At 37.3% G+C, this 25,767-nt stretch overlaps 4 protein-coding genes across 8 annotated transcripts; 3 read left to right on the top strand and 1 right to left on the bottom strand.

The window, feature by feature from the left end:
* Positions 1 to 1,109: 1,109 nt before the first annotated feature.
* On the top strand, positions 1,110 to 6,310 carry LOC311286909 (PC-esterase domain-containing protein 1A-like). Of its 2 annotated transcripts, none has more exons than XM_084403354.1 (10): positions 1,110 to 1,238; positions 1,389 to 1,467; positions 1,539 to 1,618; positions 2,101 to 2,333; positions 2,430 to 2,580; positions 2,671 to 2,905; positions 3,116 to 3,202; positions 3,712 to 3,774; positions 4,629 to 4,739; positions 4,821 to 6,310. In XM_084403354.1, the coding sequence occupies exons 2-10, from the start codon at positions 1,404 to 1,406 to the stop codon at positions 4,928 to 4,930; spliced, it is 1,134 nt and encodes a 377-aa protein (XP_084259480.1). In that variant the 5' UTR covers positions 1,110 to 1,238; positions 1,389 to 1,403; the 3' UTR covers positions 4,931 to 6,310. The 2 variants fall into 2 exon arrangements, with proteins under 2 accessions (XP_084259480.1, XP_084259479.1); XM_084403353.1 differs by having other exon boundaries at positions 1,113 to 1,238; positions 1,393 to 1,467.
* Positions 6,311 to 6,688: 378 nt separating this feature from the next.
* On the top strand, positions 6,689 to 15,436 carry LOC311288305 (PC-esterase domain-containing protein 1A-like). Of its 4 annotated transcripts, none has more exons than XM_084405646.1 (10): positions 6,689 to 6,895; positions 7,042 to 7,116; positions 7,248 to 7,327; positions 7,831 to 8,063; positions 8,160 to 8,310; positions 8,398 to 8,632; positions 8,843 to 8,929; positions 14,716 to 14,778; positions 14,867 to 14,950; positions 15,069 to 15,436. In XM_084405646.1, exons 2-10 carry the CDS (start codon positions 7,059 to 7,061, stop codon positions 15,173 to 15,175), a joined length of 1,098 nt encoding a protein of 365 aa, XP_084261772.1. In that variant the 5' UTR covers positions 6,689 to 6,895; positions 7,042 to 7,058; the 3' UTR covers positions 15,176 to 15,436. The 4 variants fall into 4 exon arrangements, with proteins under 4 accessions (XP_084261772.1, XP_084261771.1, XP_084261769.1 ...); XM_084405645.1 differs by having other exon boundaries at positions 6,830 to 6,898; positions 7,051 to 7,116; XM_084405643.1 differs by having other exon boundaries at positions 6,830 to 6,898; positions 7,051 to 7,116; positions 14,867 to 14,986.
* Positions 15,437 to 15,601: 165 nt separating this feature from the next.
* Positions 15,602 to 17,437, bottom strand: cskmt (citrate synthase lysine methyltransferase). Its single transcript, XM_084403444.1, has 2 exons — positions 17,262 to 17,437; positions 15,602 to 16,924 (listed from the first exon to the last, which is right to left on the bottom strand). Exons 1-2 carry the CDS (start codon positions 17,347 to 17,349, stop codon positions 16,245 to 16,247), a joined length of 768 nt encoding a protein of 255 aa, XP_084259570.1. The 5' UTR covers positions 17,350 to 17,437; the 3' UTR covers positions 15,602 to 16,244.
* On the top strand, positions 17,410 to 22,792 carry otub1b (OTU deubiquitinase, ubiquitin aldehyde binding 1b). The gene is made up of 7 exons (XM_084403443.1): positions 17,410 to 17,534; positions 18,138 to 18,199; positions 18,980 to 19,078; positions 19,162 to 19,280; positions 19,971 to 20,055; positions 20,194 to 20,388; positions 22,281 to 22,792. Exons 1-7 carry the CDS (start codon positions 17,492 to 17,494, stop codon positions 22,476 to 22,478), a joined length of 801 nt encoding a protein of 266 aa, XP_084259569.1. The 5' UTR covers positions 17,410 to 17,491; the 3' UTR covers positions 22,479 to 22,792.
* The last annotated feature ends 2,975 nt before the right edge of the window (positions 22,793 to 25,767 follow it).

The following is a 25,767-nucleotide window of genomic DNA, read 5'->3' as shown; positions in this document are numbered from 1 at the left end:
GACCTTTTTTAATCATGGTGCCACCATTCTAAAATATTTGGAAAATAATCAAACTATATTACATTTGCTTTTTTTGCTTTTTTTTTTCCGTAGAAATAACAAAAAAGCAAGTTTTGTACAGTGAGGTTCAATGGGCTAAAGGCACACCCTAACGAAAAATGAGCTTTCTACTACTCCCATAATGTACAATTGCAGATTTTTTGTTATTTTTTATTATTAAACATTGATAGAGCAACAGATTTTGTGTGAAATTAAATCATAAAAGTGTGAAATTAAATATAAAAAGTTTCTTTAAGAATCTTATAAATGTATGAGTTGGCAAGGTGGGCCTTTTACCCCAATCACGGGGTAAAAGGCAAAAGTATTGATAGGCTACATACTAGCTTATGTTTTAATAATTTCTAAGTTAATACTTTTTCAAAACAATCACTTTAGCAAAGTTTGCACTATTTTTTGTTAATTTTGATTTATTAATTTTGTTCAATAAAAAGTAAAGATTCTGAAAGCATAGTGAGATCCAATAATAATTTAATGAGGCTTTAAAGCAGTAAACAAAAAAAAATATTTTATTATATGATTTAAAAAATATTTTTCAATATTATTATGATATTTTAAAATATGGTGATTATCTCTAAGGTGGACACCCAATTTGATATATGATATTTACCATCTGAATCATGTCGACAAATGATAACATGTTAGCCTAATTATTGTGGCTTTCGCCCCTGAAGCAGGATCGCCTTTTACCCCACTCATTCTTCCATTTTTGAAAAACTATTGCTTTATTTATTTTTCATTAACAAGACCATTGTCTCAAAATATAGACATTCATTTTATAGATTCTCATTTACAAAAATCGACAACATTTTAAAAAACATTAAATGTTCGAATTTTCACTTGCAATATCAAAAGCGGTTGTGAAAAAAACCCGCAGAGCTGAATTTTTCCTTCAATCTAGTGGTTCAAAAGAGAATAAAGTCAAAGTTTTGTACAAAGTGTACCTGTTGTTTGCTCTGCTATAGCTAATGGGGCTGAAATTTTCCGAATTTCCGGGGCTGAAAGTTTAAAGACGAGAGATCACTTAAAGAAGCCTAAAACGTAATTATCATGTTGCCCATAATAACCGCAGGGGGAGCAATAGTTCACTATTTTCTTCACAATCTACATTCTCCTCACTCTACTGAACTCTCATTACAACACACATTTTATACTTATTTACGGAATTATTGGTTTAACAGGTATGTTTTGGTTTATGGTGTTTGATATTAGAAAACCCGGGTTAACGTTTCAAACCCAACGCGTATCGTTGTCATTTGTCAAACTACAAATTTTACGTCTGTTTTGCTTTTCAATCAATTAACGTTAGCCTACTATGATTTCAATGTGAGGCAGGTAACAGCACGATGTCGATGAGGCCTGTGGCTCAACTGCTTCACAACAAATTTGTTGTGGTGTTGGGAAGTTCAGGTTAGTACTGACGGAGATTATTATTGTGTCTAAATTGCACTTGATTTTTAATATAACTATTTTCTCTCCAGTTCAGCGCGCGATCTACAAGGATTTAGTACTAATCTTGCAGAGAGACGCATATTTAAGTTTATCCCAGTTAAAAAGCAAGGTTAGTATCTGATTGTATGTTTCATTAGTTGTCTCCTTCTCCTTGTAACTTTACGTTCAAAAATTATCTTTTAAATTTAGAAAATTATTTTGTTGGAAAATCCAGATTAAGAGACTTTGGTAGCCAATATGGCAGCTGGTTTTTAACTGGTGTAAACTGGTAGGCCATTTTAGACCAGCTACAGTTCCAGGTGGCCATATCATTTTATCACTTTTTTAAGGCTGTCAAGCTTGTTTTTGGGACATAGTAACTGGTCGACCATCCGATTACCAGCTAAAAGCCAGCTGTAACATGTCCAAAAGCTATTTTGGCAAAACACTTAATAACAAATACATTTTTGGTCATTTTTATTTCATGCAATCAATAAATGGGAGCAAATGAAGCTGCTGTGTATGTGAAGGATAGGAATATTATCTTATCTCAAATAGAGTTTCTGGTTAAGCAATGTCTGATGATGCATCTATCTTATCCATATATCCTAGGGTGAGTTTTCGTTCGAACAGGATTGCCTGGTGGAAGGTGGCCGGTTGGGCCAGATGAATAACGGCACTGCGTATAGAGAAGTGAGACAGTACCGCACCGATCACCACTTGATCCGCTTCTATTTCGTCACTCGGGTTTTCTCACGGTACATGGACAGCATCCTAGCTGACTTTGAACAGGGCATAAAACCAGACCTGGTTATTGTCAACTCTTGTGTATGGGACATATCCAGGTATGAGTGCTTGTCATTACACCTTGTTACAGACATAAGATATTAAGCATTTCATAATTATTTTTCAATTAACATGATATTTGTTTTACTGCACAGGTACAGCCGTGAATGGGCCTTGGAGTACAAAGAAAACCTCAACAAATTCTTCATGAAGCTAAAGACCATTTTGCCAGAAGAGAGCCTGGTTGTGTGGAACATGACTATGCCCCTGGGAAAGAAGATTTTTGGAGGTTTCCTGGTCCCAGAGGTGGGTTACTAAAACATAATGGTAGGGGATGAACCATCAAGAGCAGTGATGAGAGTAAATAATCCATTTTCATCTTGCCCACAAACACAGATTGAACATATGGGTCCTTCATTAAGATTTGATGTGATTGAAGCCAATTACTTTGGAGCCACTCTTGCCAACAAGTTCGGCTTTGATGTGCTGGACTTGCACTTCCAGTTTCGCTTCAGCCTGCAACACCGGATGAAAGACGGTGTACACTGGAATGCCGTCGCCCACAGAAAGATCACATGCCTGCTCCTGGAGCATGTTGCACAGGCATGGGGTGTGGAACTGCCAAAACTGGGTGAGAAATACAGATTGAGTTGGTGCAATTGGTTATCTGAGGTTTAAAGCTGCAAAATAAGTTTCTATAATTTTAAAAGTAGGATATATTGATCCATACCAACCAAACCATTCAAATAATCACATTTTTAATTAATGACTTGCCTAGGGATGCATGGAACATGTATTCACCCATTTATGTTTGTTCTTGTTTGCTTTGCTTTGTTTGCAGACCAGATTCATGCAGATAATCGCCCACCATTACCTGAGAACCGTAGCTGCCAAACGGCTACTTCAAGTGCTCCTGCTCGCTATACAGGTACATTATCAACCAAAAGTTTGGGCTCTGTAAATGTTTATTTAATTTTAAGAAAGTAATACTTTTATTTAACAAGGATGCATTAAATTGATCAAAAGTGACAGTAAAGACTTACATTGTTACAAAAATAAATAGTTCTTTTGAACTTTATTCATCAAAGAATCATTCAATTTATCTTGGTTTCCAGAAAAATGCGATGCAGCACAACTTTTTTTTAACATTGATTATAATAAGAAATGTTTCTTTAGCACCAAATCAGCATTATCAGATGTATTTCTGAAGGATCAGTAATGATGCTGAAAATTCAGATTTGCAGGAATAGATTACTTTTTAAAATATATTTAAATAGAAAACAGTTATTTTAAATACTAATTATATTTCAGAATATTGCTGTTTTTTTACTGTTGTTTTTATCTAATAAATGCAGTCTTAGACTGCAAGAGAAATATAGAAATATTTTTAAAATAAAACTTTTTACCAAGTAATTCAAAACATGCCTTTTTTAACAGGTCCGTATAGGAACCAGAGGTGCTTTTATCCACCTGTGATGCCTGCCATCCACTACAACTATGGTAACAATCAACCACTCTTGAGAAAATTCACTCAACCAATGTAATAATCCTCATAATGGCTAATTTTGATAGCCTGGCAAGCCAGACCTACATCAAGATGTTAGGTCTGGCAACTCACCATTGGCACGGCTCAATCCGAGGGGCGGGATAAACGGTTGTCTCTCAAAATCCCTCTGCACGCAATAAGATAGCGCTACAACCAATCAGAGCAACGAAGAAGGCTAGTTGGTATATTAAACTTTTGCCGTATCCAGTCGGCAAAACTCTGAACACATCTTCCTTTTTTAAAAATGACTTAAGTGCCGTTCTTTGCTCTTTTCTCAAAGAAAAGCTTAACTCCAAGTCCTCCAGAGTCGCGGCCAAAGCCAATTCGAAAGACCGCGATTCGTTCGTCAGCAGCAGCAGCCATTCTTTGTTTTCAAGTAGCAGGGAACCGTCGCAACTCTGTCCTCATTATGTTAAGCCCGCCCGCCTACTCTATACACGATGTGATTGGCCTGACCTGAGTTTGGTTTTTCCAGCTCGAAAGTCAACGGAGAGTTGCTAGACCACACTGGCCGCAAAATAAATTTTGCTGCCGCTAGGGTGCGTCTAGATTTCTAGGCTATAATTTTGAACTACTAATTGTACAACTTTTAGAAACCATGGGGGATTTTGTAGTTTTCAGTCATGTTTGGTTATTTTGTTTATACAGTAGTCAACATTTGAAGTGAATCAAAAAAGTTCATCAAAGTTGTCCTAAGACAAGAAACGGGTATTGTTCAAAATTCATGTCTAACTTTGATGAAAGGTTTTGATCCACTTCAAATGTTGACTACTGTATTAAAGTGACCGTTTTTATTCTCACCTTCCAGGTCCAGTCTGGACGCAGGGTCAAAGGATGGTCAGTGGCTTTAGATCACAGTTCTGTCATGATTATCTGCCACCCCACAAGACTCCAGGTTACCACCACAACTTTTACAGAGGTACAGATTTATTCTTTTCTCAAATCATCAGGATCTAATATTAATGTATTATTGTGCTAAAAGGCTGATTATGTTTTTTAGGTGCTAACAATTCAGCTGCTGCCCCGTACTGGCCAGTGAACAACTTAGTCATGAAGCAGAAACATCGATATCCATGTTCACGAGAGAGACTACATCCTTACAGATATTAAGTCCATCGAGACGATATCTCATTGTTTATGGCCATAATACACAACACTTAATACACAACACCTCTTAATTTGTTGTGCTTTTGCCTTTGTAGATTTTTAATAAACTTCACACATTCTTGTTTGGTCAACAGATAAAAAATCAGCAACAGGAGTACTTAATTACAGAGTACAGTATATTCTGATCTCAAAAATAACCAAAGAGTCCAAACAATGTTTATAAATTCAGAGATTGTTTGTCCCAGACATTTGCTTATCCACACCTATAATCTATATTTTAACCAGCAGGTTCTTTCACCACAAAGACATTTATATTGATGTTTTTTTTGTTGTTTTATCACACTGTGAAGCTAATTGGGGACATGTCCATTGGCACAGGAAATGAAAAATGCTTTATTGATTTTTACTAATATTAGAAAATGCTGTACAGCCTTTTTGTGTATGGTTAGGTTTTTTTTACCTTTTAGGGGAAATTATTCAAACTCTTGCATGATGGTAATCACTATCCTACATTTGAGGGCTTATAAGATACAGATGTGACTGAACTGCAAATTAAAATTCATCTTTAAAAATAAGGAAAGGGACAGAATTACTTCAAAAATGCATGGAGGTGTTTGGTAATTCTCAAGAAAAACCGGTAAGACATTTTTGTTTTGTACACTGTAAAAACCTATTGAAATTCTCTTTGAATTTCTCATTTTAAAACATTTTAACACCTGGTAATTATTTTTCTATTTGTGTGTCTAAGAAAAGAAAACTGAATATCTGATCTTGGTGAAATCATGGAGGATCTTAAATCGAAGCGAATGACAGGTGTGAATTGGCGAGTTCGGTTGTTGAGACATGGGGTTTTAAAGAATCCGTGAAAGCCATTTATGAGTTCATGAAGAAGCTGCCTCGCAATGATGAATTTGTGACAGATCGACTAAAGAAATACATGACGCTGTTTGGCCTTGAGGGTTAGAGGTCTTTTACAGAACCTTGCAATAATATTGTGAATAAACCTCAGTATAAAAGCACTTTACACGAACCACAGATTGGTATTATATCTGACTGGTGACATTATATATGGCTGTTGTTTGATTGTACTTCAATTGTAAATGTTAAGCATAACTGTATATATGGTTTTGTAATTGAATTTGTAAATTGATATGGATGTTCAGGTTGTGTACATGTAGCCAGCATATATTTATTTAGCAGATACTTACAAATGAGAAATACCACATAGCCAGTAACATGAGAAGTGCTTTAATATGTATATGTACTATAATTATGACAATGCATTGATTCTCCCTTTTTGTATGAGAATTATGTGCAAAGATTTCACAAATTAAGTTTAGAAATGTATAGCCTAAATTGTTGATGAAATTGGAATCAACAGACAATAAATAACAATAAAAGGAATAAAAAGTGAATTCAAAAGTTATTTATTTCATAGAAACTTTTTTTAAGGAAATATTTAGTTGTACTCAAATAAGTTTAGGTTATGTCTGTTGACTTTACCGAGTACATTTTTTACACATGTACCCATTTTAACATTTGTATAATTTCTCTGTACTTTTTTTAAATTTATTTTTTACCATGGTGCCACTATTCTACAATATTTGGAATTGAATCTAAATATATTATTATCTAAGTATATTATCAAATATATTTTTTTCGTAAAAATAACAAAAAGCAAGTAAACTACATAAGTACAATATTAGTTTACTGTGAGTTAGTGTATGTTTTCTATAAAGTGTACTTTCTGTTTGCTATAATGGGGCTGAAGTTTTCCTCTTTAAATAGGTTAAACACGAGAGATCACGTTAATTAGACCGACCAAATGAAGTCTAAAAAGCTAATTAGCATGTTTTCCCCATATTAACCGCAAGGGGAGCAGTATCTTAATTTTCTTCTTCACGCCCTTTGCAGTTACGACACGCAATTTATCCTCTCTCGTCTTTTACGGAATTCTTGGTTTAACAGGTATGTTTTGGGGATTTATGGTGTTTGATACAAGGAAACCCGGGTTAACGTTTCAAACCCAACGGTTATCGAATTGTCATTTGTTATTACACAGTTTGCGTGTGTTTTGCTTTTCAATTAATTACTATGATTTAAATGTGAGGCAGGTACTGCTAACGGCACGATGAGGCCTGTGGCTCAACTGCTTCACAACAAGTTTGTTGTGGTGTTAGGAGACTCAAGTGAGTAACGTTACTGACGGAGATTAATATTGTGATAGTAATGGTCTTCGTGATTTCCCACTCTAAACTAACGTTACACTTGTTTTTTTTTGTTTTTTAATAAATGAGAATGACTTGATTTTTCTCTCCAGTTCAGCGCTCTGCCTACAAGGATTTAGTCATAATCTTACAGAAAGACGCATATTTAAGTTCGTCCCAGTTAAAGAACAAGGTCAGTATCTGAATGCATGTTTCATTAATTGTCTCCTTTTACTAATCATAAAATGTACATGTTCAAACATTTAATCTTTTAAATTTAGACAATTATTTTATTGAAAAATCCAGATTAAGAGACTGTATTTGGTAGCCAATATGGCAGCTGGTTTTTAACTGGTGTAAACTGGTAACCTTAGGCCATTTTAGACCAGCTAACGTTACAGTTCCAGGTGGCCATATCATTTTAAGGTTGTCAAGCTTGTTTTGGGGATATAGTAACTTGTTGACCAGCTAAAAACCAGGTAGGTTGTCTAGGATATTTTTTGCAAAAGACTTAATAACAAATATACAGGTTTTTTTTTTTTTGTTGTTGTTGTTTTTTTTTCATATAGGCCTAATCAATAAATGGAGCAAATGAAGCTGCTGTGTATGTGAAGGATAGGAATATTATCTTATCTCAAATAGAGTTTCTGGTTAAGCAATGTCTGATGATGCATCTATCTTATCCATATATCCTAGGGTGAGGTTTCGTTCGAACAGGATTGCCTGGTGGAAGGTGGCCGGTTGGGCCAGATGAATAACGGCACTGCGTATAGAGAAGTGAGACAGTACCGCACCGATCACCACTTGATCCGCTTTTATTTTGTTACTCAAATTTTCTCACGGTACATGGACAGCATCCTAGCTGACTTTGAACAGGGCATAAAACCAGACCTGGTTATTGTCAACTCTTGTGTATGGGACATATCCAGGTATGAGTGCTTGTCATTACACCTTGTTACAGACATAAGATATTAAGCATTTCATAATTATTTTTCAATTAACATGATATTTGTTTTACTGCACAGGTACAGCCGTGAATGGGCCTTGGAGTACAAAGAAAACCTCAACAAATTCTTCATGAAGCTGAAGACCATTTTGCCAGAAGAGAGCCTGGTTGTGTGGAACATGACTATGCCCCTGGGAAAGAAGATTTTGGGAGGTTTCCTGGTCCCAGAGGTGGGTTACTAAAACATAATGGTAGGGGATGAACCATCAAGAGCAGTGATGAGAGTAAATCCATTTTCATCTTGCCCACAAACACAGATTGAACATATGGGTCCTTCATTAAGATTTGATGTGATTGAAGCCAATTACTTTGGAGCCACTCTTGCCAACAAGTTCGGCTTTGATGTGCTGGACTTGCACTTCCAGTTTCGCTTCAGCCTGCAACACCGGATGAAAGACGGTGTACACTGGAATGCCGTCGCCCACAGAAAGATCACATGCCTGCTCCTGGAGCATGTTGCACAGGCATGGGGTGTGGAACTGCCAAAACTGGGTGAGAAATACAGATTGAGTTGGTGCAATTGGTTATCTGAGGTTTAAAGCTGCAAAATAAGTTTCTATAATTTTAAAAGTAGGATATATTGATCCATACCAACCAAACCATTCAAATAATCACATTTTTAATTAATGACTTGCCTAGGGATGCATGGAACATGTATTCACCCATTTATGTTTGTTCTTTTTTGCTTTGCTTTGTTTGCAGACCAGATTAATGCAGATAATCGCCCACCATTACCTGAGAACCGTAGCTGCCAAACGGATACTTCAAGTGCTCCTGCTCGCTATACAGGTACATTATCAACCAAAATTTTGGACTCTGTAAATTTGTATTACTTTTATTTAGCAAATATTGATCATATATGTAAATGCATCCTTCCGATAATTTCATAATTTTGTACGACCAAAAAATATGGGTGTGGTTACCAACATACTGGCCACAGTTTCTCCAACATTTGTCTGAACAGGATGGATTCCATTTTGCTATTATCTGTGGAGTTACAAAAAAAAATAAAAAAAAAAGATTATCTTCCATTTGAACTCCCTAAGGCGAAGTGTCGCCTTCCTACCCCAATTAAACACACCTGAACCAGATAATCAAGGTCTGATTATATGGTTCAGGTGTGTTTAATTGGGGTTGGAGCTAAACTCTGCAGGACAGTGGCCCTCCAGGACTGAGTTTGGACACCCCTGCCCTAGTCCCTTCAGATATTAGAGCTGGTCACAAGATGTGCCTCTCTACAAGCTTCCTGCCAAGTCTCGAGAGAAATCGTTCAGTTCCCATTCCTCCTTTACCTGTAAAGGTTCAAAAGAATTTGAATTCTTTGATGAAAATAACTAAGTATCTAAATAAGTATCCTTTAGAAATGGTCTTTTTGATCATGTCCAGTAAAAAAAAAAACCTCTTATTAGTGAGGGTTTTTTAACATTCTAATTCCTTATGTGTTGTGATGAAATGTCTTGGTTGTGAACATCTAAATGTTGAGACCTTGGAGTGTGGATTCATTTCTTATGTGTTTAAATGATTTAAAGGGGTGATAGAATGATTTAATAGGGTATTTCACACTGCTCCTTAAGGTATCCAAATAGGGTATGTAACATTGGTTGGGCTGAAAATGCCCTGGTAGCTCTTTTATACGCCCTAATGCAACCCTGAGAAATAACCCCGGAATGAAACGAGTATGTGGTACCCTTTTATGGTATGCCCATGAATATTTCGATGAGCTGCACGCTGATTGGTTGGTTTACAACGAGGAATCTCCAAAGACGCAACATGCCCAATGAAGATTGGCAGCACTCACTGTGTTTCTAAACCACTGTCAAATAAATATTTCAATTAAACCCAACCGTCACACTAACTGTACCTGCTAGATAACAATAGCTACAGGGTGTCTACAGATATATACAAATTCAATTTAAGTCATATTTTTTTAAGACCTTTTTAATACCACCTTATATGAAATTTTAAGACCAAACCTGCAATGGAAGTGCACACACACACACACACACACACACACACACACACACACACACACACACCACAAAATATCATTGCTGTCACAAATGCTATTTATTACAATATACATTGAGCTTTTCATATCAGCAGAGCAGACAATATCCAAGGGGCTGTTTACACCTGGTCACATAAATGTGTTTTTGCAAAACGGATTTAAATCCGCTCTTCAATTCCCACGCTATATGCAGATTAAATGGAGTGCACATCACTGAAAGCACCAGATATGAGCTGTATTTTATTGATCGTCAGCTAAAATTTCTTTATCAAAGACTGCAATAAGAGAGAGCAGCAACAGCCCTGGTAAGATCATTTCGTTTATTTACTTTTAATGATGATGATTGTGTGTTAAGCATCTGCGACTTACTTTCACTTTGATTGTACCCAGTTTAAAACGTCTTCAACAAACAGTGCAGTTTGCCTCGTATACATTTCCAGGCACCGGCTTTAACCACCACGAGAACTCGTCATTCTCGAGCCATTGCGGCTAAACTGTGTCTGACTGCACGACCACCATTGATATTCCTGAGCCCAGAAAGTGGGCGGTGTGTATGGAAATTTAGGGGCGTAACAAAGGTACAGACCAGGGGCCTCATTTATAAAACTGTGCGTAGGAACCTTACTAAAAGTGTACGTACGCACAAAAGCCAAAAATGGCGTACGCAAAAAAATATTCAGACTTATAAAACCGTGCGTACGCCAGTACCTGCGCAGAATTCACTTTATAAATCACAGTCAGCGGAAGATTGTGCGTACATGCGTCTCCACCCGAAATAACCATATATGGAGCTTACAACGCCTAGTTTTACTATGCAGATCCTCATCTACATATCATTTGCATATGATTATTCATCCACGTGATAACTTAAACGTTATCACGTGGATGAATAATCATATGCAAATGATATAAACGGTACAAGAAACATTACATTAATACAAATCAAGTAGTTATCCTTGCCTTGTTTTTGAATAGCCTACATAAATCAAATAGTGTAAAATACATTTCAGAGAAAGTTTTTCTCAATCTTTTCCACTTGCCGAATTGTATTTTTAATTGATTTATATTTTTAATGGAAACAGATAGGCCTTGGGCATTATTTGCACGAAACTATTTTCTCAGACAATCTGGTATTATCATGATAAGCAATTATCTCTGTGGTTAAAACATTAAAACGCAGCACGCCACAGGAAAAGTGTTCAAAAACAATCGCATCCACAACAAATATTTCTATTGATTGAATTGAATATAAAAAAATGTTGTAACTTTTCAGTATGATTTCATGTTTAGTGTTTAACTCCATAATTTGAATGGCATATTTAATCTAAATGTTTATATCAGAAGTAAAACATAGTTTAAATCATTATTTTATTTATTTAAACTGCGTCAGTTTCACTAAACGGCCCAACGCGCTCGCTGGCGCGGACATATGGATATTTGCTATTGACAGGTGACAGGCTTGGTGAGGGAAATTATATTTGTATTATCTTTTTGTATTATGTTTAATTTTAATTCTAAATTCTAAAAGTGACCAAAAAGACATTTAACTCCAACTCACCATCGGTGTCGCCAAACTGCTCCGTCTCCAAAATGTGCGTACGCATGGGTCAGAGTTTGCGTGTAGGTGCGCATATTTTCACGTCAAGTTTTTCTTCATAAATCCCACCTTTTGCGCCGGAACTGGCGTACGCATGTTTTCAGCCCCGTTTTGTGCGTACGCAAGCTTTATAAATGAGGCCCCAGATCCAAATAAGGAAATCCCCTAAGTGTTACGTCACATTTGAGCTGATTTGAGATCCGACCAGTTTACAGCTGCAGTTTAAAGTTTTGAGATTTTCATACTAAGGAGGTGACACAGGATTTTAAAATTCTGTGTATGGCCATTTTACCCACCGAGCTGCTGTTATTCACCTATGCCCTTTAAGTGCATCATTGTGGAATATTTGATGCAGATGGCTAGGTCCATATTGAGACCACTTTTTGAAACCTGCGTCTGAATGGGATGGTAAAAAGTCATTAAGATGACCAATACTAGCTGCAGATGAAATTTTTTGAAAATGTATAGTTCTTCAAATTTTTATTTTGTATTATAATTGGTCTGAGGAGGGGATAAAGATACCCAAGTACTTCAACCCATTCTTGACCCATTTAAACCTTGATTTGACTATTTGATATCTATAGCCTCAGTTTTATCCATATTCACTTTATACGTTCAAATGTACTTTTAGTATAATTGTTTTAAACACGTGAAACTGTGCTGCGTTACCCCACCATTTAATTTGACAACTAAAGTGACATGTATGAGGTAGTAGCCTAAATTAGAACATTGTTACTTGCGGCTAATTCATTATAATGACATAAAATCATGTTATCAAACTTCACTGTTATAAAACTTTATTTCATTGTCTCATCCATGAACCTAATTTGTAAGTCCCGTCGATTTGATTTCCATCGGCAGTTAGGGCGTGAAGATGACATCTCCCATCATTCTCCCATGGTTCTTTAAAACTTTTATAAAACTCATTTATATATCCATCAGGTCCTGGATTAGCAGGATTCTGTTATTTCATCAGGTGTGGTAAAGGTGGGTTGATCGTAATTAGATTAAGAAACAAAGATCCTCAAATATTGTACAAAAAAAAAAAAATCTAGTAACTAACAATCTACTAGCCGTATAGCCATTTTCATAATATCTTTGGTTAAACCTTAGATTGCTTAGTGTTCTCATTCTTGTTGTTTAGCTACCCTCTCTCTCTTCTTGGCACTTGTGAATGAAATAGTCCCACCTCTGAAATATGCTTTTGCACAATCCCATACTATAAGTGGTGATACCGCTGTAGAGTCATCTATACTTGGGTATAATTTAAAGGGATAGTTCACCCAAAAATGAAAATTCTGTCATTAATTACTCACCCTCATGTCGTTTCAAACATGAGGAACACTAACATTTTAAAGTGGAAATGAAGCAGTCAGTCAAGTTTACATTTAGTAAACTGATTTCCACTTACTTAAATAAAAATATAACAAACACGATTAATGTACCCATTTTAAAGAAAAAGGGATGTTTTGTTATAGCTTTTGGAGCAAGGGTGCTGCCATCTTGCAATACCACAGCGCGTCACGTTGGTTGGGTTTATTGGCTGTTTGGATTTATTCACGCACGTTAAAAATATTTACTAAAAGCTTCTTTCTTTGCACATTTTTATTTACAGCATTATCATAATAGGTTCCTATATTAACGTATTGACAGAAAACCGGTAGTACTATGTGAAATCAGACATTGAGCACCCTCATATAGCCAAAATGGCATGATCCTCTTTTTATAACACCCTCTACGAAGATTCAACCGTGAGATTGGTAGTCGAATCAGGCTCCTCCTAGCTAATCTTTGACTATTCAGGGTCACCCCTATATGGGTTTGTAACTACATGAGGGTGAGTAATTTTAAAGAATTTATTTTTGGGTGAACTATCCCTTTAAGGTCTGTTGTGATTGAAAGAAATTACTGCTTTATTGTTGAGGAGCAAAGCATTTAGTCCCCATTGTTTGGAAGTTTGTGCTTAGTTCTATGCCCTATATCAGTTCAACAGGTGAATGGTCCAACACGGTCATCGGTAGTATCTTCAAGTTGGCTATTCTATGAAGCTCATCCTTGGGAGTGAAAATAATATATATCCTAGAATAAGATGCAAGTCTATGGGAGTAAACCATAAAATCTACTATTTGGAAATTTGCTTCAGCGCACGTCTACAAGGCCGAATTTATAGGATTGGAATTTTAACATCTTGCTCATTTGGGAGAGTGGGGTGTTAGAAATTGGCTGTCTGTCCAAATGTTGTAACAATACAATTAAAATCCCAAATTAATAATATTCCAAAAGCTATGCGGTGTAATTACGTTGAGAACTTTAATAAAAGCATGCCTATCATCATTTGGTGCATACACTTTCAGAAGTGAGACCGTTTATAAAGTGCCGTCTATAGAGCCTAAATTAATCTTCCCTCTGTATGCTTATAGGTCATTGCTAAATTAAAAATGTGCCTGTCTGTGTATCAGGATAGACACTCCTTTCTTTCTCCCTAATGGATGAGAAGACAAGTACACTTTATCTGCCCATGACCTCTTTAATTTCTCATGTTCCGTGACAGACAGATGAGTTTCTTGAAAGAAAGCTATCTGACAGTTAGCAACAGAAGGCCCTTAACATTAGAGCTTATAACCTTTACAAATCCCATTATTGGTTAAATAAGGGCAAACCTGCAGCAACGTGTATAGATAAGAGGGGGAGGAGGGGGAAGGAAAGGGGGCATACAATACATGGGTGTTATACAACTAACATGTTTTAAAACTAACATGTTGGCTAATATGTAATTGAAACATTTTTCACAATATTACTGTTTTTATTCTATTTTTGAGCTAATAAATGCAATCTTGGTGAGTGTAAGAGACTTTAAAAACTATTTAAAAATCTTACCAACCCCAAACGTTTGAATGATAGTATAAGTTCACATAGATTCCTCCCACCCCCTCCAAGTAATTCAAAATATATATATTTTTTTTTTAACAGGTCCGTATAAGAACCAGAGGTGCTTTTATCCACCTGTGATGCCCGCCATCCACGACAACTATGGTAACAATCAACCACTCTTGAGAGAATTCAAATTCAAAAAATTCCCCAGTGCTTTCTAAAAGTGACCGTTTTTATTCTCATCTTCCAGGTCCAGTCGTCCAGAGTCAAAGGATGGTCAATTGCTTCAGATCACAGTTCTGCCATGATGATCTGCCACCCCACATGACCACAGGTTACCAGAGCTTTGAAAGGGAAACCTTTTACAGAGGCACAGATTTTATTCTTTTCTCAAATCATCATGATCTAATATAATATTGCTTAAAAAGGCTGATTATGTTTTTTTTTTTTAGGTGCTAACAATTCAGCTGCTGCCCCCAACTGGCCAGTGAACAACTTGGTCATGAAGCAGAAACGCCGAAAACCATGTACACGAGAGAGACTACATCCTTACAAATAAGAAGTCCATCAAGAAGACATCTCATTGTGTATGGCCATAATACACAACACTGTTGGTTTTCTCCAAATTTTTTTTTGTTTGTTTTGTGGAGGGTGTACGTTAAACTATGCACTAAATTCTCCTTATTCATATTTTGTTTTAAATTATGCTGGTTTCATTCAATGTTATGATTCTTAAAGTAATTTCCCACATTGATGAAAAATAAGGACCACAGAATATTTGACAAATTTTGTTTTAAATAAAAAAAAAATTTTTTTACAGATGTGAGATTTATTTCTTCATTTGATGCAAATAATGTAACAGGCTTGGCAAGTTGTACATGGTGCAAAAAAATAAGCTTTTTTTTTAATTTTTTTTATCAGTGCTCTATTGTTAGACTGTTTTGTCACATAGAAACCCTTTTAGAAGGAAGAGACATTTGAATGCTTTTTTTTTGGATTAACTTTTTATTTGAAAGTTAACATAAACATAGACAAAACAGCACTCAAACACTGACCGTCACCACAATAAAAAAAAAAGTCAAAACCAAGGTAAACATATGTACACACTTAATACCAGTAACATAAAAGACAAAAGAGAAGATGGGCCCATAAAATTAAAAAAGAAAACAAATAAACACATGTTATAGTCCTCTAAGAAGCGTATTCAGTTCAACAACCAAATATCCCCAGTCCGACACAATTTGGGGCTTTGCCCGGTTAAATCTGGCTGTTGAGTATTCTAAATTAGCCATTGATTGCACATTCAACAACCAGTGTTTCAGTAAATTTATCTCTGAATTAAACCAATATTCTAGAATTGTTTTTTTCGCTGCTGTAAAGCCACAAAATAGCATTCTCCTATATGTTACTTTAAAATTCAAAATGGTGTCATCATTTAACAAACATAAACAAGGATCTGGAACTATGGTAGTCCAGAGTATTTTACCCATAATGTCACACACGAGTCCATAACGTGTTCACTTTCGCACATTCCCAAAACATATGCAAAACTGTCCCAACAGAAGAACTCAGACAAAGTACAATTGGGAGTTGATAGTAAACCCATTCTATAACGAATGCATTGTCTTTTAAGAGTGGGGGTTTGCACAAGGAGAAATCTCATAGCAAAAATAGCTGACCCCTCTCAATTCTCCCACCTCTCGAACTCCTACATCAGCTGTCAGTTCTGCTCCTCTAACTTCTCTTTCTAGCCATACAAGCCTGGCATCAGGATCCTCATCTGAGAACTGTAAGAGAATCCCTGAGGGCTTCAGCACCTGTAAGCATTGCCTCACTATCTGTCCAGCCTTAGCTTGACCTTCTTTAGACCTAACTAAAGCATCAGTAGTACCCTTGTCTAATATCATGTCCAGGCTTCTGGTCCCAAAGTGTCCTCTCAAATGTGTGCAGTCAAGTTCCAGGAAAGCAAGAGCAGAGGATGGGTTGCATGGCTGTTCTGAAGCCGAATTAGTGTACTGCTCCATAAGTCTCACTGCCACCGGGGAGATATCAGCACAAGTAACCTTCACAGCACACGGAGACGCTCTGTAGATACAGGGTCCTAATGCGGATGTGCCACAACCCATGTCCAGGATGTTGAATGGGCCATGGTGGGAACGAGACATAGTCCCAAGTACAGGCAGAATGAAGTCCTTGACTGAGTGAAATCCAAAGAACCATTCAAAATTCTTGAATTGGCCTTTGCTTCCATTTTCTGTGTAGAATCTGTCCCATGTTGCTTTTTTGTCCATGTTTTCAATCAACTCATCTGTGAACACCAGTTATACATAATTAGCATATAGAATAAAAATACATATTTTTACCCTTTAACTTACAAGTATTTTTAAAGATGTAAGCGAATAATTGAAACTACTACATGGCAAATATGACTGAAACGGGAATCAGACCACGGGGCCCTTTGTTTGTGGCAGACAGCTGTTTAGAAACTTGTTTGGAAATGGTAATTAAAGTTGCTATTCCGATTTATGCAGTTTTGGTGCATGTGGACGTTAAATACAAGTATTTTCTATGTCCCTGTCCCAAAGGTGTCAATCAAATTGAATCTCTAGACCTAAGTAAAACCTCTTGACAAATAAAACACGTACTTGTCAAACTAGTATGGTGCCATCTGTGAGCCTCCGCCAGCTTTTGAAGGGTCCTTAGAGACACTGCAAGTCTTTTAAATGACAACATTTTAAATACCCAGCTTAGGTAAAGGCATTCAAGATAAACCAAAACACCGGCAGCATGTGTGATTCTGTGACTGACTGAACTGAATGACACGACCCGGAAATGTACATGAGAGAGGGGGCGGTGGAAGAAGAACTCGATCAAGATGGCGGATGAGCAGCAGGAATCATCACAGGTAGAGATGGAGGGTAAGTGCAAAAATAACATTTCCTCGCGCGGTTTTAAAGATTAGTGACACGCGAAAACAAAACATCTGCACGACGGAGCTTGCATTAGGGCAAAGAATATGTTTTGACTGCTGCACGAGCAGGAGGAGGAATGCAGAGCAGGAGCATTAGCTGCACAAAGAGTTAACTCTGGGCTCATTTAACAACAACAACAAAAAAAAAAAACAGCCTTCCTAACATTTTTTTTGCACAGTGTCAAATTTTCGTTAGGAAAATATTTTATGTTACGCTTTTATTTTAAACAAAAAAATTAATAGTAGCCCTATTTGCCATTCAGCTGTATACTATAATATTCTCTTATATTTCCTTACATTCACTCAGTATATTAAATAAGTGGTATATCTGTATTTGTATTTTTGTTGTATGATAACGGTTACGGACGTTTAGGATAACGTTACTGAGTTTCTGACTCATTACACGCGACTTTGTTTACATTTCGTCGGATCGTGAAATGACAAGAGAATCAGCGAGGTGATAGAACTAAACTCCAGCATTAGTAATTGTCAACTGGGTCAGGTCCAGTTCTTGTGTGGCAGGTTTCTAAATCTTTTATATTTTTTGCAGGAGTGAACTGCCTCGCACATGACGAAGCCATAATGGCACAACAGGACCGCATTCAGCAAGAGGTGAGGGATCAAAGTAATGACTAAATGTCTCATTTAAAAGAAGCCTTGTAATGGTAACTGTTGTCAAAATACCCTTTTTTTATTATGAAGAGTTGTTCTTAAGATGTATCCACTCTCTTTTTTTATTCTATACAATTAAAGAGATGTGCTGTCACACTCCAAAATTAAAATTATCCCCCCTGGCTGTATGCTGGAGTCTTCTGAACCTATACCATGACTTTAAACAGTCCTAATTTAAAGATTAAGCATGTAATTTCTGTCATTAACATCATCAAATGGAATTGCCTGAAGGCCTGTTTACACCAAAAAAATGATAATTATAACCCACTAACTGACAATAATATTCTGTTTATTCTAACCATGCTGCAGAGTTATGTTGTCTGCTGCTTTAAATGCTCGACCTCTTTAAAGTCATAGGATTCTAATTGCCTGTAAAATGGTTTTATCGTTCATCAGCTAAAAAATAAATAAAAATCCTATTGTTTCTCTGTGATATTGTTATAGTTGTGGTCTGGACTGCGTTATTGTCTTTAAAGTAAAAAAACAACAAAAAACTTTATCATTATATTTATTATTCTTGGTGTGAACTGCCCTTTAGACTTACAGCATAAAAGTCATATGAATTGCTTTGACAGCATCTTTCCCTATTCACATTCATTGTGTGGAAAAGAGCAGAGCTGCTCTGTATGCCACTGAAGAAAGAAAGTCACACATGTTTGGAACAATATGAGGGTGAGTAAATGAACTATCCCTCTTATTGTGTGTGTTTTGTTTTGATAGATAGCCACCACTAACCCTTTAGTGTCGGACATACAAGATCTCTCTGTGCTTAAGGGTGAATATGCTGCAGAGGACACCATTTACCAGCTCAAGATAAAGGTCACTAAAGTTTCATGAGCTTACTTAGCAAGTGCCTGAAATCTTCTGTATAAATGTTTCTCTTACATGCGTCTTGTTCATAGGACCTTCACAAAAAGTATGCGCACATTCGGAAGACACGGCCGGATGGAAATTGTTTCTACAGAGCTTTTGGATTTGCACATTTGGAGACACTACTGGAAGACAGCAAAGAGCTGCAAAGGTAGTTTTACTGTTGTTCTGGGTTGCTTAAAGCAGATATCATTGCCTTCGTTTGGAAATTATACACCAATTCAGGAGATAGCAGCAACCTTAGTAACGTGAAGTGCAATTTTGTATATTGTGTATAGGGGCGTCTCGCAGCGCACGCACAAAGCATGTAGGGATAAATCTCTCTTGCAGTTTAATGTGCTTTATAAAATAAAGCATGTCCTGCATTAGACTCCATTTTACGGCAGACATGTTACATGATTTGACTGAATTGGACGTTAAGTTTAGGCTTTTGAGGGGTGAAACACCGCTTTAAAGGAAAGAAACAGCATGCGGCACAAGGATCATTTTTAACATGATTATCACGTTTTCATAATCGTTGGAACTTGATTCATCACACAGCCCTACTGCTGTTTTTCAACTGCGTCACCACGCATGAAAGACACATGATATACTTTGGCCAGTCAGCACAACCATATAGTAGGAAGTCATTGCTGTATTTTAACATTACGAGAACATAAAAGACCACGATCTCTACTATTCTTTTGAAAAGTAGATTGTGGATGTCTTCAAGATCGATCACAATATAAAATCGTCAGATCGCCAACCCCTAATTGTGTATGTTGTTTTGCTTTCCGTCATTGTTAATAACCAGTTTATTGAATGTCTATTTATCAATCCTATCTCATTTTTGGCACTATAGGTTCAAAGCTGTGGCAGCTAAGAGCAAACTGGACCTTGTAAATCAGGGCTTCACTGAGTTCACTATTGAGGACTTTCACAACACTGTGAGTTGGAAAATGTATCATTTAAAAACTATGCTGCCGCCTTATATTCAAAACTCAAGGCTTAAATCCTGTAATTTTACTTGAATCATCCTGTCTGTAGTAAGTTGATATTCACTGTGGTTTCTCTCCTTTGTCAAGTTCATGGACTTGATTGATCTGTGTGAAAAGCAGCAATCACTTGGAGAGCTGCTTAACTCCTTCAATGACCAGAGCGTGTCTGACTACATAGTGGTTTACCTGAGGCTTCTCACCTCTGGATACCTGCAGCGGGAGCACGTGTTCTTTCAGCACTTCATAGAGGGCGGCCGCTCTGTCAAAGAGTTTTGCCAGCAGGTGAAAAGATTATTACTTGTGAGCTAGTTTGTTTTTGACATCTTAATTATAATGTGCTTTTCGATGGAACTTCTATACAGATGAGCCAAAACATTATGGCCTATGCCTAATATGCTGTTGGTCCTCTACACCGACTAGCTGAGGCATGGACTCTACAAGACACCTGAAATTGTCCTGTGGTATCTGGCACCAAGACGTTTTCAGCAGATTCTTCAAGTCCTGTAGGTTGCGAGGTGTGGATCGAACTTGTTGATCCAGCACATCCCGCACATGCTCAGTTGGATTGAGATCTGGGGGATTTGGAGGCCAGGGGCCTGCTCTCGTACGTTGATTACTCATTTATCTTGATTTTACTGTTGACGATTTGACATGATCCAGCATGGTTAGGTTCTTCAAAGCTCATCCCGGAGTTGCTCCCGGAGCATCAAGTCCGTAAACTCAGGCTTATTTCATGTAAACAGGATTAGATTGCATCTTTTTAATTGCAGCACAGGAGATGCAGATAACTTAGTAAAAATTGCTGTCTTCTGTGCTGTCAAACTTTAATTCACAGGTAAAATTAAATGAATTGCTGATTACAACATTATAATAAAAATGTAAAGCCTGTACAAATACTAGAAATCGTGAAATAATTGGGAATCATTTTGTAAACAAACAGTACACATTTTACTTATCTGTTATAACTTTTATGTCGCTTTGGTCGCTTGGCTGTTTCCTTATGAAGGTCCAGACACTTTTTTTTTGTCAGGTGTGTGATCTTCTTTTTTTAAATATGATGTCATTACGTTGCTGTCTTGCCGCCAGCCAATCGCTGCATTGCTGATCATGGTTTCGAGTATCGATATATCTGCCCTTTCCAATGAACACAAGAACGCGCTGTAATCTCAGACAACTTAATCCCGATATTTTAATCAAATCCACATATTTGTTTGAAGAACCAAATTAGCCAGAGATCAGTTATCACGATCTGGCATCTGTCAAATCATATCTGATTTATTAAGTGAAGTACGAAGAATAGACCCCAGGGCAACACCTTGAACTCTTCATCACGTTCCTCAAATCACACATGCGCATGGCCGTCCACGTGATGTAAAAGAAAACGGGACTCATCAGACCAGACGACCTTCTTCCAAGGTCCAGTTCCAATGCTCGTGTGCCCATTGTGGGTGCATTCGATGGAAGACAGAGCTCATCATAGGCACTCTTGATTGGTCGGTGGCTATGCAGCCCCATATGCAGCAAAGTGCGATGTACCGTTTTGTCCAATTCCTTCCATAACCATCATTAAAATTTTGTGTGATAGCCCAAAAGATACATGAACGCAAAGATACATTGCTTTCATGTATCGATAAGCTTTGGGCGCCCAACATCCTGTCACCGGTTTTTGGTTTGTCCCTCCTCTGTTCACTGTTGGTAAATTCTCACCACTGCTGACCAGGAACAACCCACAAGCCTTGCTGTTTCAGAGATATTCTGATCCAGTCGCATTGCCATAACAATTTGGCCCATGTCAAAGTCGCTAATATCTTTATTTTTGCCCATTTTTCTTGCATCCAAGAGAACCGACTGTTTGCTTGCCATCTAACCTACACAGACCTTAAAATGTGGCATCGTTACATGATCAACAATATTCGCTTCAGCTGTGACTGGTCATAGTGTTTTGGCTTATCAGTGTATATTATTTGAATTAGTTAAGGATATGATTTAAAGTATTTCATAAGAGATAGATGTAACTGACCTTCAGATTTTATTTCCACATGTGAATGAAACACTAGCATGTGGTGAATTTGATGAAATTAAGTGTTCTGTTTACATGGAGTGTAGGTGTCTAAGCCTAGAAACAGCCCTGTTGAGCTACATTAATCAAGAGTCAATGTTTTATTTATTTTTAGGAGGTGGAACCCATGTCGAAAGAAAGCGACCACATCCATATCATAGCCTTAGCACAGGCACTGAACGTGCCCATATTAGTGGAATACATGGACAGAGGAGAGGGTGGAACGGTGAACAATCATGTCTTTCCTGAAGGAAGTGAGCCACGGATCTTTCTGCTCTACCGCCCAGGCCATTATGACATCCTGTATAAGTGATGCTCTATATATTCTGTGGTTCCATTGTCAAGAAACCATCCCACTTCTACAGCCAAGTTGAGTCATACATATGCAAGACTTTGCTATGATTAATCACAATAAAGTTTTCACTCCAGGTTTCTCATTACAAAATGTATGATTTTTCCCAGTACAGACAAAACTTAAATCTCAGAAAAACTGACACTGCATCAAATGGCAGCATTAGGGTTGTACAGTAGTTTTATTTGTGGTTGTAAATGTTGTCAACTTGCTTTTAGTGTTTTTCCTTTGTTACACTGCCTTTCATGAGTTTTATTAAAGGGACTTGCACCTCACATGACTAAAGTGAATTTGTGGTTGTAGAAATCAATTGTGAATGTGATGACACTGAGGTGGGAATCAGAAGTGGATCTAAGTAACAAAAAGAAATGACCACCATTGATTCAATTAGTTTTATTTCATAGACAGCGCAGTGATTTAAGCCCTCATTTTACATTCTATGCCTAGTACAGTCTGATGTTTATCTAAGACAGGTTTGGGTAACATCAATTACACTTGGAATCATGTACAACTCAAACGACTGCACTACAAAAAGACACGTCCAATCTCAAGCTAGAGGCAGCGTTCTCTCCCTCATTTCTTTTTTCTCTGGGATTCAGTCGAGTTGGACAAAATCCATCCAGCCGGACCAAGGACAGCAATGGAGATAAAGGCCATCACAAATACGCTCTCCTAAATGTGAAGAAATTATATATGCCTTAGTACACGATATTTGCAAAAAGATGCAAGCATGAAACTATAGACCCATCCATGCATTCAAGTGATGTCCAACATGTAAACTTTTTTCCCAACAGGTTCACAAAACCAGATTTGTTCACGAAGCGGACTGAATATCCGAGTAGTTCCCAGACCACTAAACCGAGAAGTCAAATTATTCTGCCCAAGTATGCCGTTATTTTGATATGAAACTATTGTTAGCCATGGTCACTGTTTTAGTTGAAATTTTATTGCAAGGACTTTAAATTCCGTTGAGACATTTGATATAACATTGAACTTTTATATGCAGTGCGTCATATAACGTTCGTTTAATGTCTTTACAATGTAACTTAGTGATGCAGCTACAGCTAGACAGACTAGGTTATTTATATGTTAAAAAATAAATAAAAGCGCCCCATTCCGAGCAATTTCTACGATCAGAATCAGAATCAGAATCAGAATCAGAAAGAGCTTTATTGCCAAGTGTGCTTGCACCCACAAGGAATTTTTCTTGGTACTGAAGCTTCCAGTGCACATATACAAATACAAATACAACAAGAACACAGTAATACAAATTCTAAGAATGAAAATATATAAAAAATAAATAAAAATAGTATAAAAGTAAAAAAGTAGGGTCACAGTTGGGTTTAGTCTGAATAAACATTTACAGATTATGAACATATTTACAGTATTTTGAGTAGTATGAATAATATAAATATCACCTGAATTAGAGAATATTACACTAGACAGTGGGAGTCTAGCGCATGTTACAGATTATAAACATATTTACAGTATTTTGAGTAGTATGAATAATATAGATATAAATATCACCTGAGTTTATTGCACTAGACAGTGGGAGTATTGCACTTACAGGCATATGCTTTGGGGGGCATGTTAAGTGTTCAGAAGGGAAATGGCCTGTGGAAAGAAACTGTTCCTGTGCCTGGAAGTTCTTGTGGCCAGTGATCTGTGTCGCCGTCCTGACGGTAACAGTTCAAACAGGGGGTGTCCAGGGTGAGTGGAGTCTGTGATGATTTTACCTGCTCTCTTCCTCACTCTGGAAGAGTACAGGTCCTGGAGGGTTGGCAGGGGGGCACCAATAATCCTCTCTGCAGTCCGGACTGTCCGTTGTAGTCTCCTGATGTCCGATTTGGTAGCTGAACCAAACCAGACAGTGATGGAAGTGCTTAAGACAGACTCAATGACGGCTGAGTAGAACTGGATCAGCAGCTCCTGTGGCAGATTGAACTTCTTCAGCTGGCGAAGGAAGTACAGTCTCTGCTGGGCCTTTTTCACAATGGAGTCAATGTGATTTGCCCACTTCAGGTCCTGGGAGATGGTAGAGCCCAGGAACCTGAATGACTCCACTGCTTCCACAGTGCTGTTCATGATGGTGAGAGGGGGGAGTGCTGGGGTGTTTCTCCTGAAGTCCACGATCATCTCCACTGTTTTGAGCGTGTTCAGCTCAAGGTTGTTATAACTGCACCAGACAGCCAGCTGTTCAACCCCCAGTCTGTAAGCAGACTCGTCACCATTTTGGATGAGACCGATGACAGTGGTGTCGTCTGCAAATATACGATACATTCGATTAATGATTGTTAAACCTTAGAAATGGTAAAGTAGTTATCAAGATCCTTTGTAATTCTTTGACTGTCGAAAGAATTCCAGCAGGTGCAGTTCACTCAACCAATAAGATTTCGTGTAGCATTTTCGTCGTGAAAGTCTATTCTGATTGGTTGATAAATCTTCACAGCGTTTGAAAGCTTTACGGAGAGATTCGTGGCGTGCGCGCACGCGCAGTATTGGAATATCTGAGCAAGAGTGAAGAAAACCCGCGTGCGAGCAAACATGGATGTGCACTCGCGTCACTAATGCTCTCTCGACATATGTCATTAAAATAACTCAATATAAAAAGTAAGACTATTTCAGTAGTTAAATGCACATCATGTTTTGATTTCAAATTAGTTGAATCATGGGGGTAACAATCTGAACAGACATCACTTCAACACGCTTAAAAGGTTTTCGAACAAAACGCAATGAGCGGAACATGAGCATGGCGCTGTTAGTATGTTTAGAACAGTCAAACAAGTGAAAATTATGTAATGACGTAAGATAATTGAGTAGGTTTTATAAAACTAAAAACTGTTCTAAAAAAAATAAAATAATAATTAAAATTACTCCGACTTCCCTTTATTATTGCATTCCCGTTGAACTTACCACTATGCCGACTTTGCCTTTTGCAGCTTTAGAGGTAATGTAGAAATGCTGGGTAAGGGCATTCTGTCTGGGTGTAGATCTCGTGCTTCTGAGTGCTCGTACAAAGCCAAACATCATGTTGTCCACTTTAAACCAGCAATGAATAGTTGAGAATAGAAAAACAATGCTCGCACGCACGCACCTCATTTATACATTTACGTTCCCGCCAAGTAGTTTTAATAGTCTCGCGTTCTCACTTCCATCCAATCAACGCCCCTCGTTAATTATTAGTTACGTAACGACAATCAACTTATTAAATCACATCTCAATCATTAGAATGATTATTAATTTTCAAACA

The sequence above is a fragment of the Rutilus rutilus genome, assembly GCF_951802725.1.
Source record: "Rutilus rutilus genome assembly, chromosome: 3".
Taxonomy (NCBI): domain Eukaryota; kingdom Metazoa; phylum Chordata; class Actinopteri; order Cypriniformes; family Leuciscidae; genus Rutilus; species Rutilus rutilus.
This window is presented reverse-complemented; position numbering and strand designations above follow the sequence as displayed.

Bases quoted from the DNA above. Each gene is read 5' to 3' on its own strand.
- LOC311286909 (XM_084403354.1), top strand. From the start codon at position 1,404: ATGTCGATGAGGCCTGTGGCTCAACTGCTTCACAACAAATTTGTTGTG. The intron at 3,203-3,711 runs GTACATTATCAA...CTTTTTTAACAG, and splicing joins TGCTCCTGCTCGCTATACAG to GTCCGTATAGGAACCAGAGG. The intron at 3,775-4,628 runs GTAACAATCAAC...CTCACCTTCCAG, and splicing joins TGCCATCCACTACAACTATG to GTCCAGTCTGGACGCAGGGT.
- LOC311288305 (XM_084405643.1), top strand. From the start codon at position 7,059: ATGAGGCCTGTGGCTCAACTGCTTCACAACAAGTTTGTTGTGGTGTTA. The intron at 8,311-8,397 runs GTGGGTTACTAA...CCACAAACACAG, and splicing joins GAGGTTTCCTGGTCCCAGAG to ATTGAACATATGGGTCCTTC. The intron at 14,987-15,068 runs GCACAGATTTTA...TTTTTTTTTTAG, and splicing joins AAGGGAAACCTTTTACAGAG to GTGCTAACAATTCAGCTGCT.
- cskmt (XM_084403444.1), bottom strand. From the start codon at position 17,349: ATGTTGTCATTTAAAAGACTTGCAGTGTCTCTAAGGACCCTTCAAAAG. The intron at 16,925-17,261 runs GTACGTGTTTTA...TGGTGTTCACAG, and splicing joins GCACCATACTAGTTTGACAA to ATGAGTTGATTGAAAACATG.
- otub1b (XM_084403443.1), top strand. From the start codon at position 17,492: ATGGCGGATGAGCAGCAGGAATCATCACAGGTAGAGATGGAGG. The intron at 17,535-18,137 runs GTAAGTGCAAAA...TATTTTTTGCAG, and splicing joins ATCACAGGTAGAGATGGAGG to GAGTGAACTGCCTCGCACAT. The intron at 18,200-18,979 runs GTGAGGGATCAA...TTGTTTTGATAG, and splicing joins AGGACCGCATTCAGCAAGAG to ATAGCCACCACTAACCCTTT.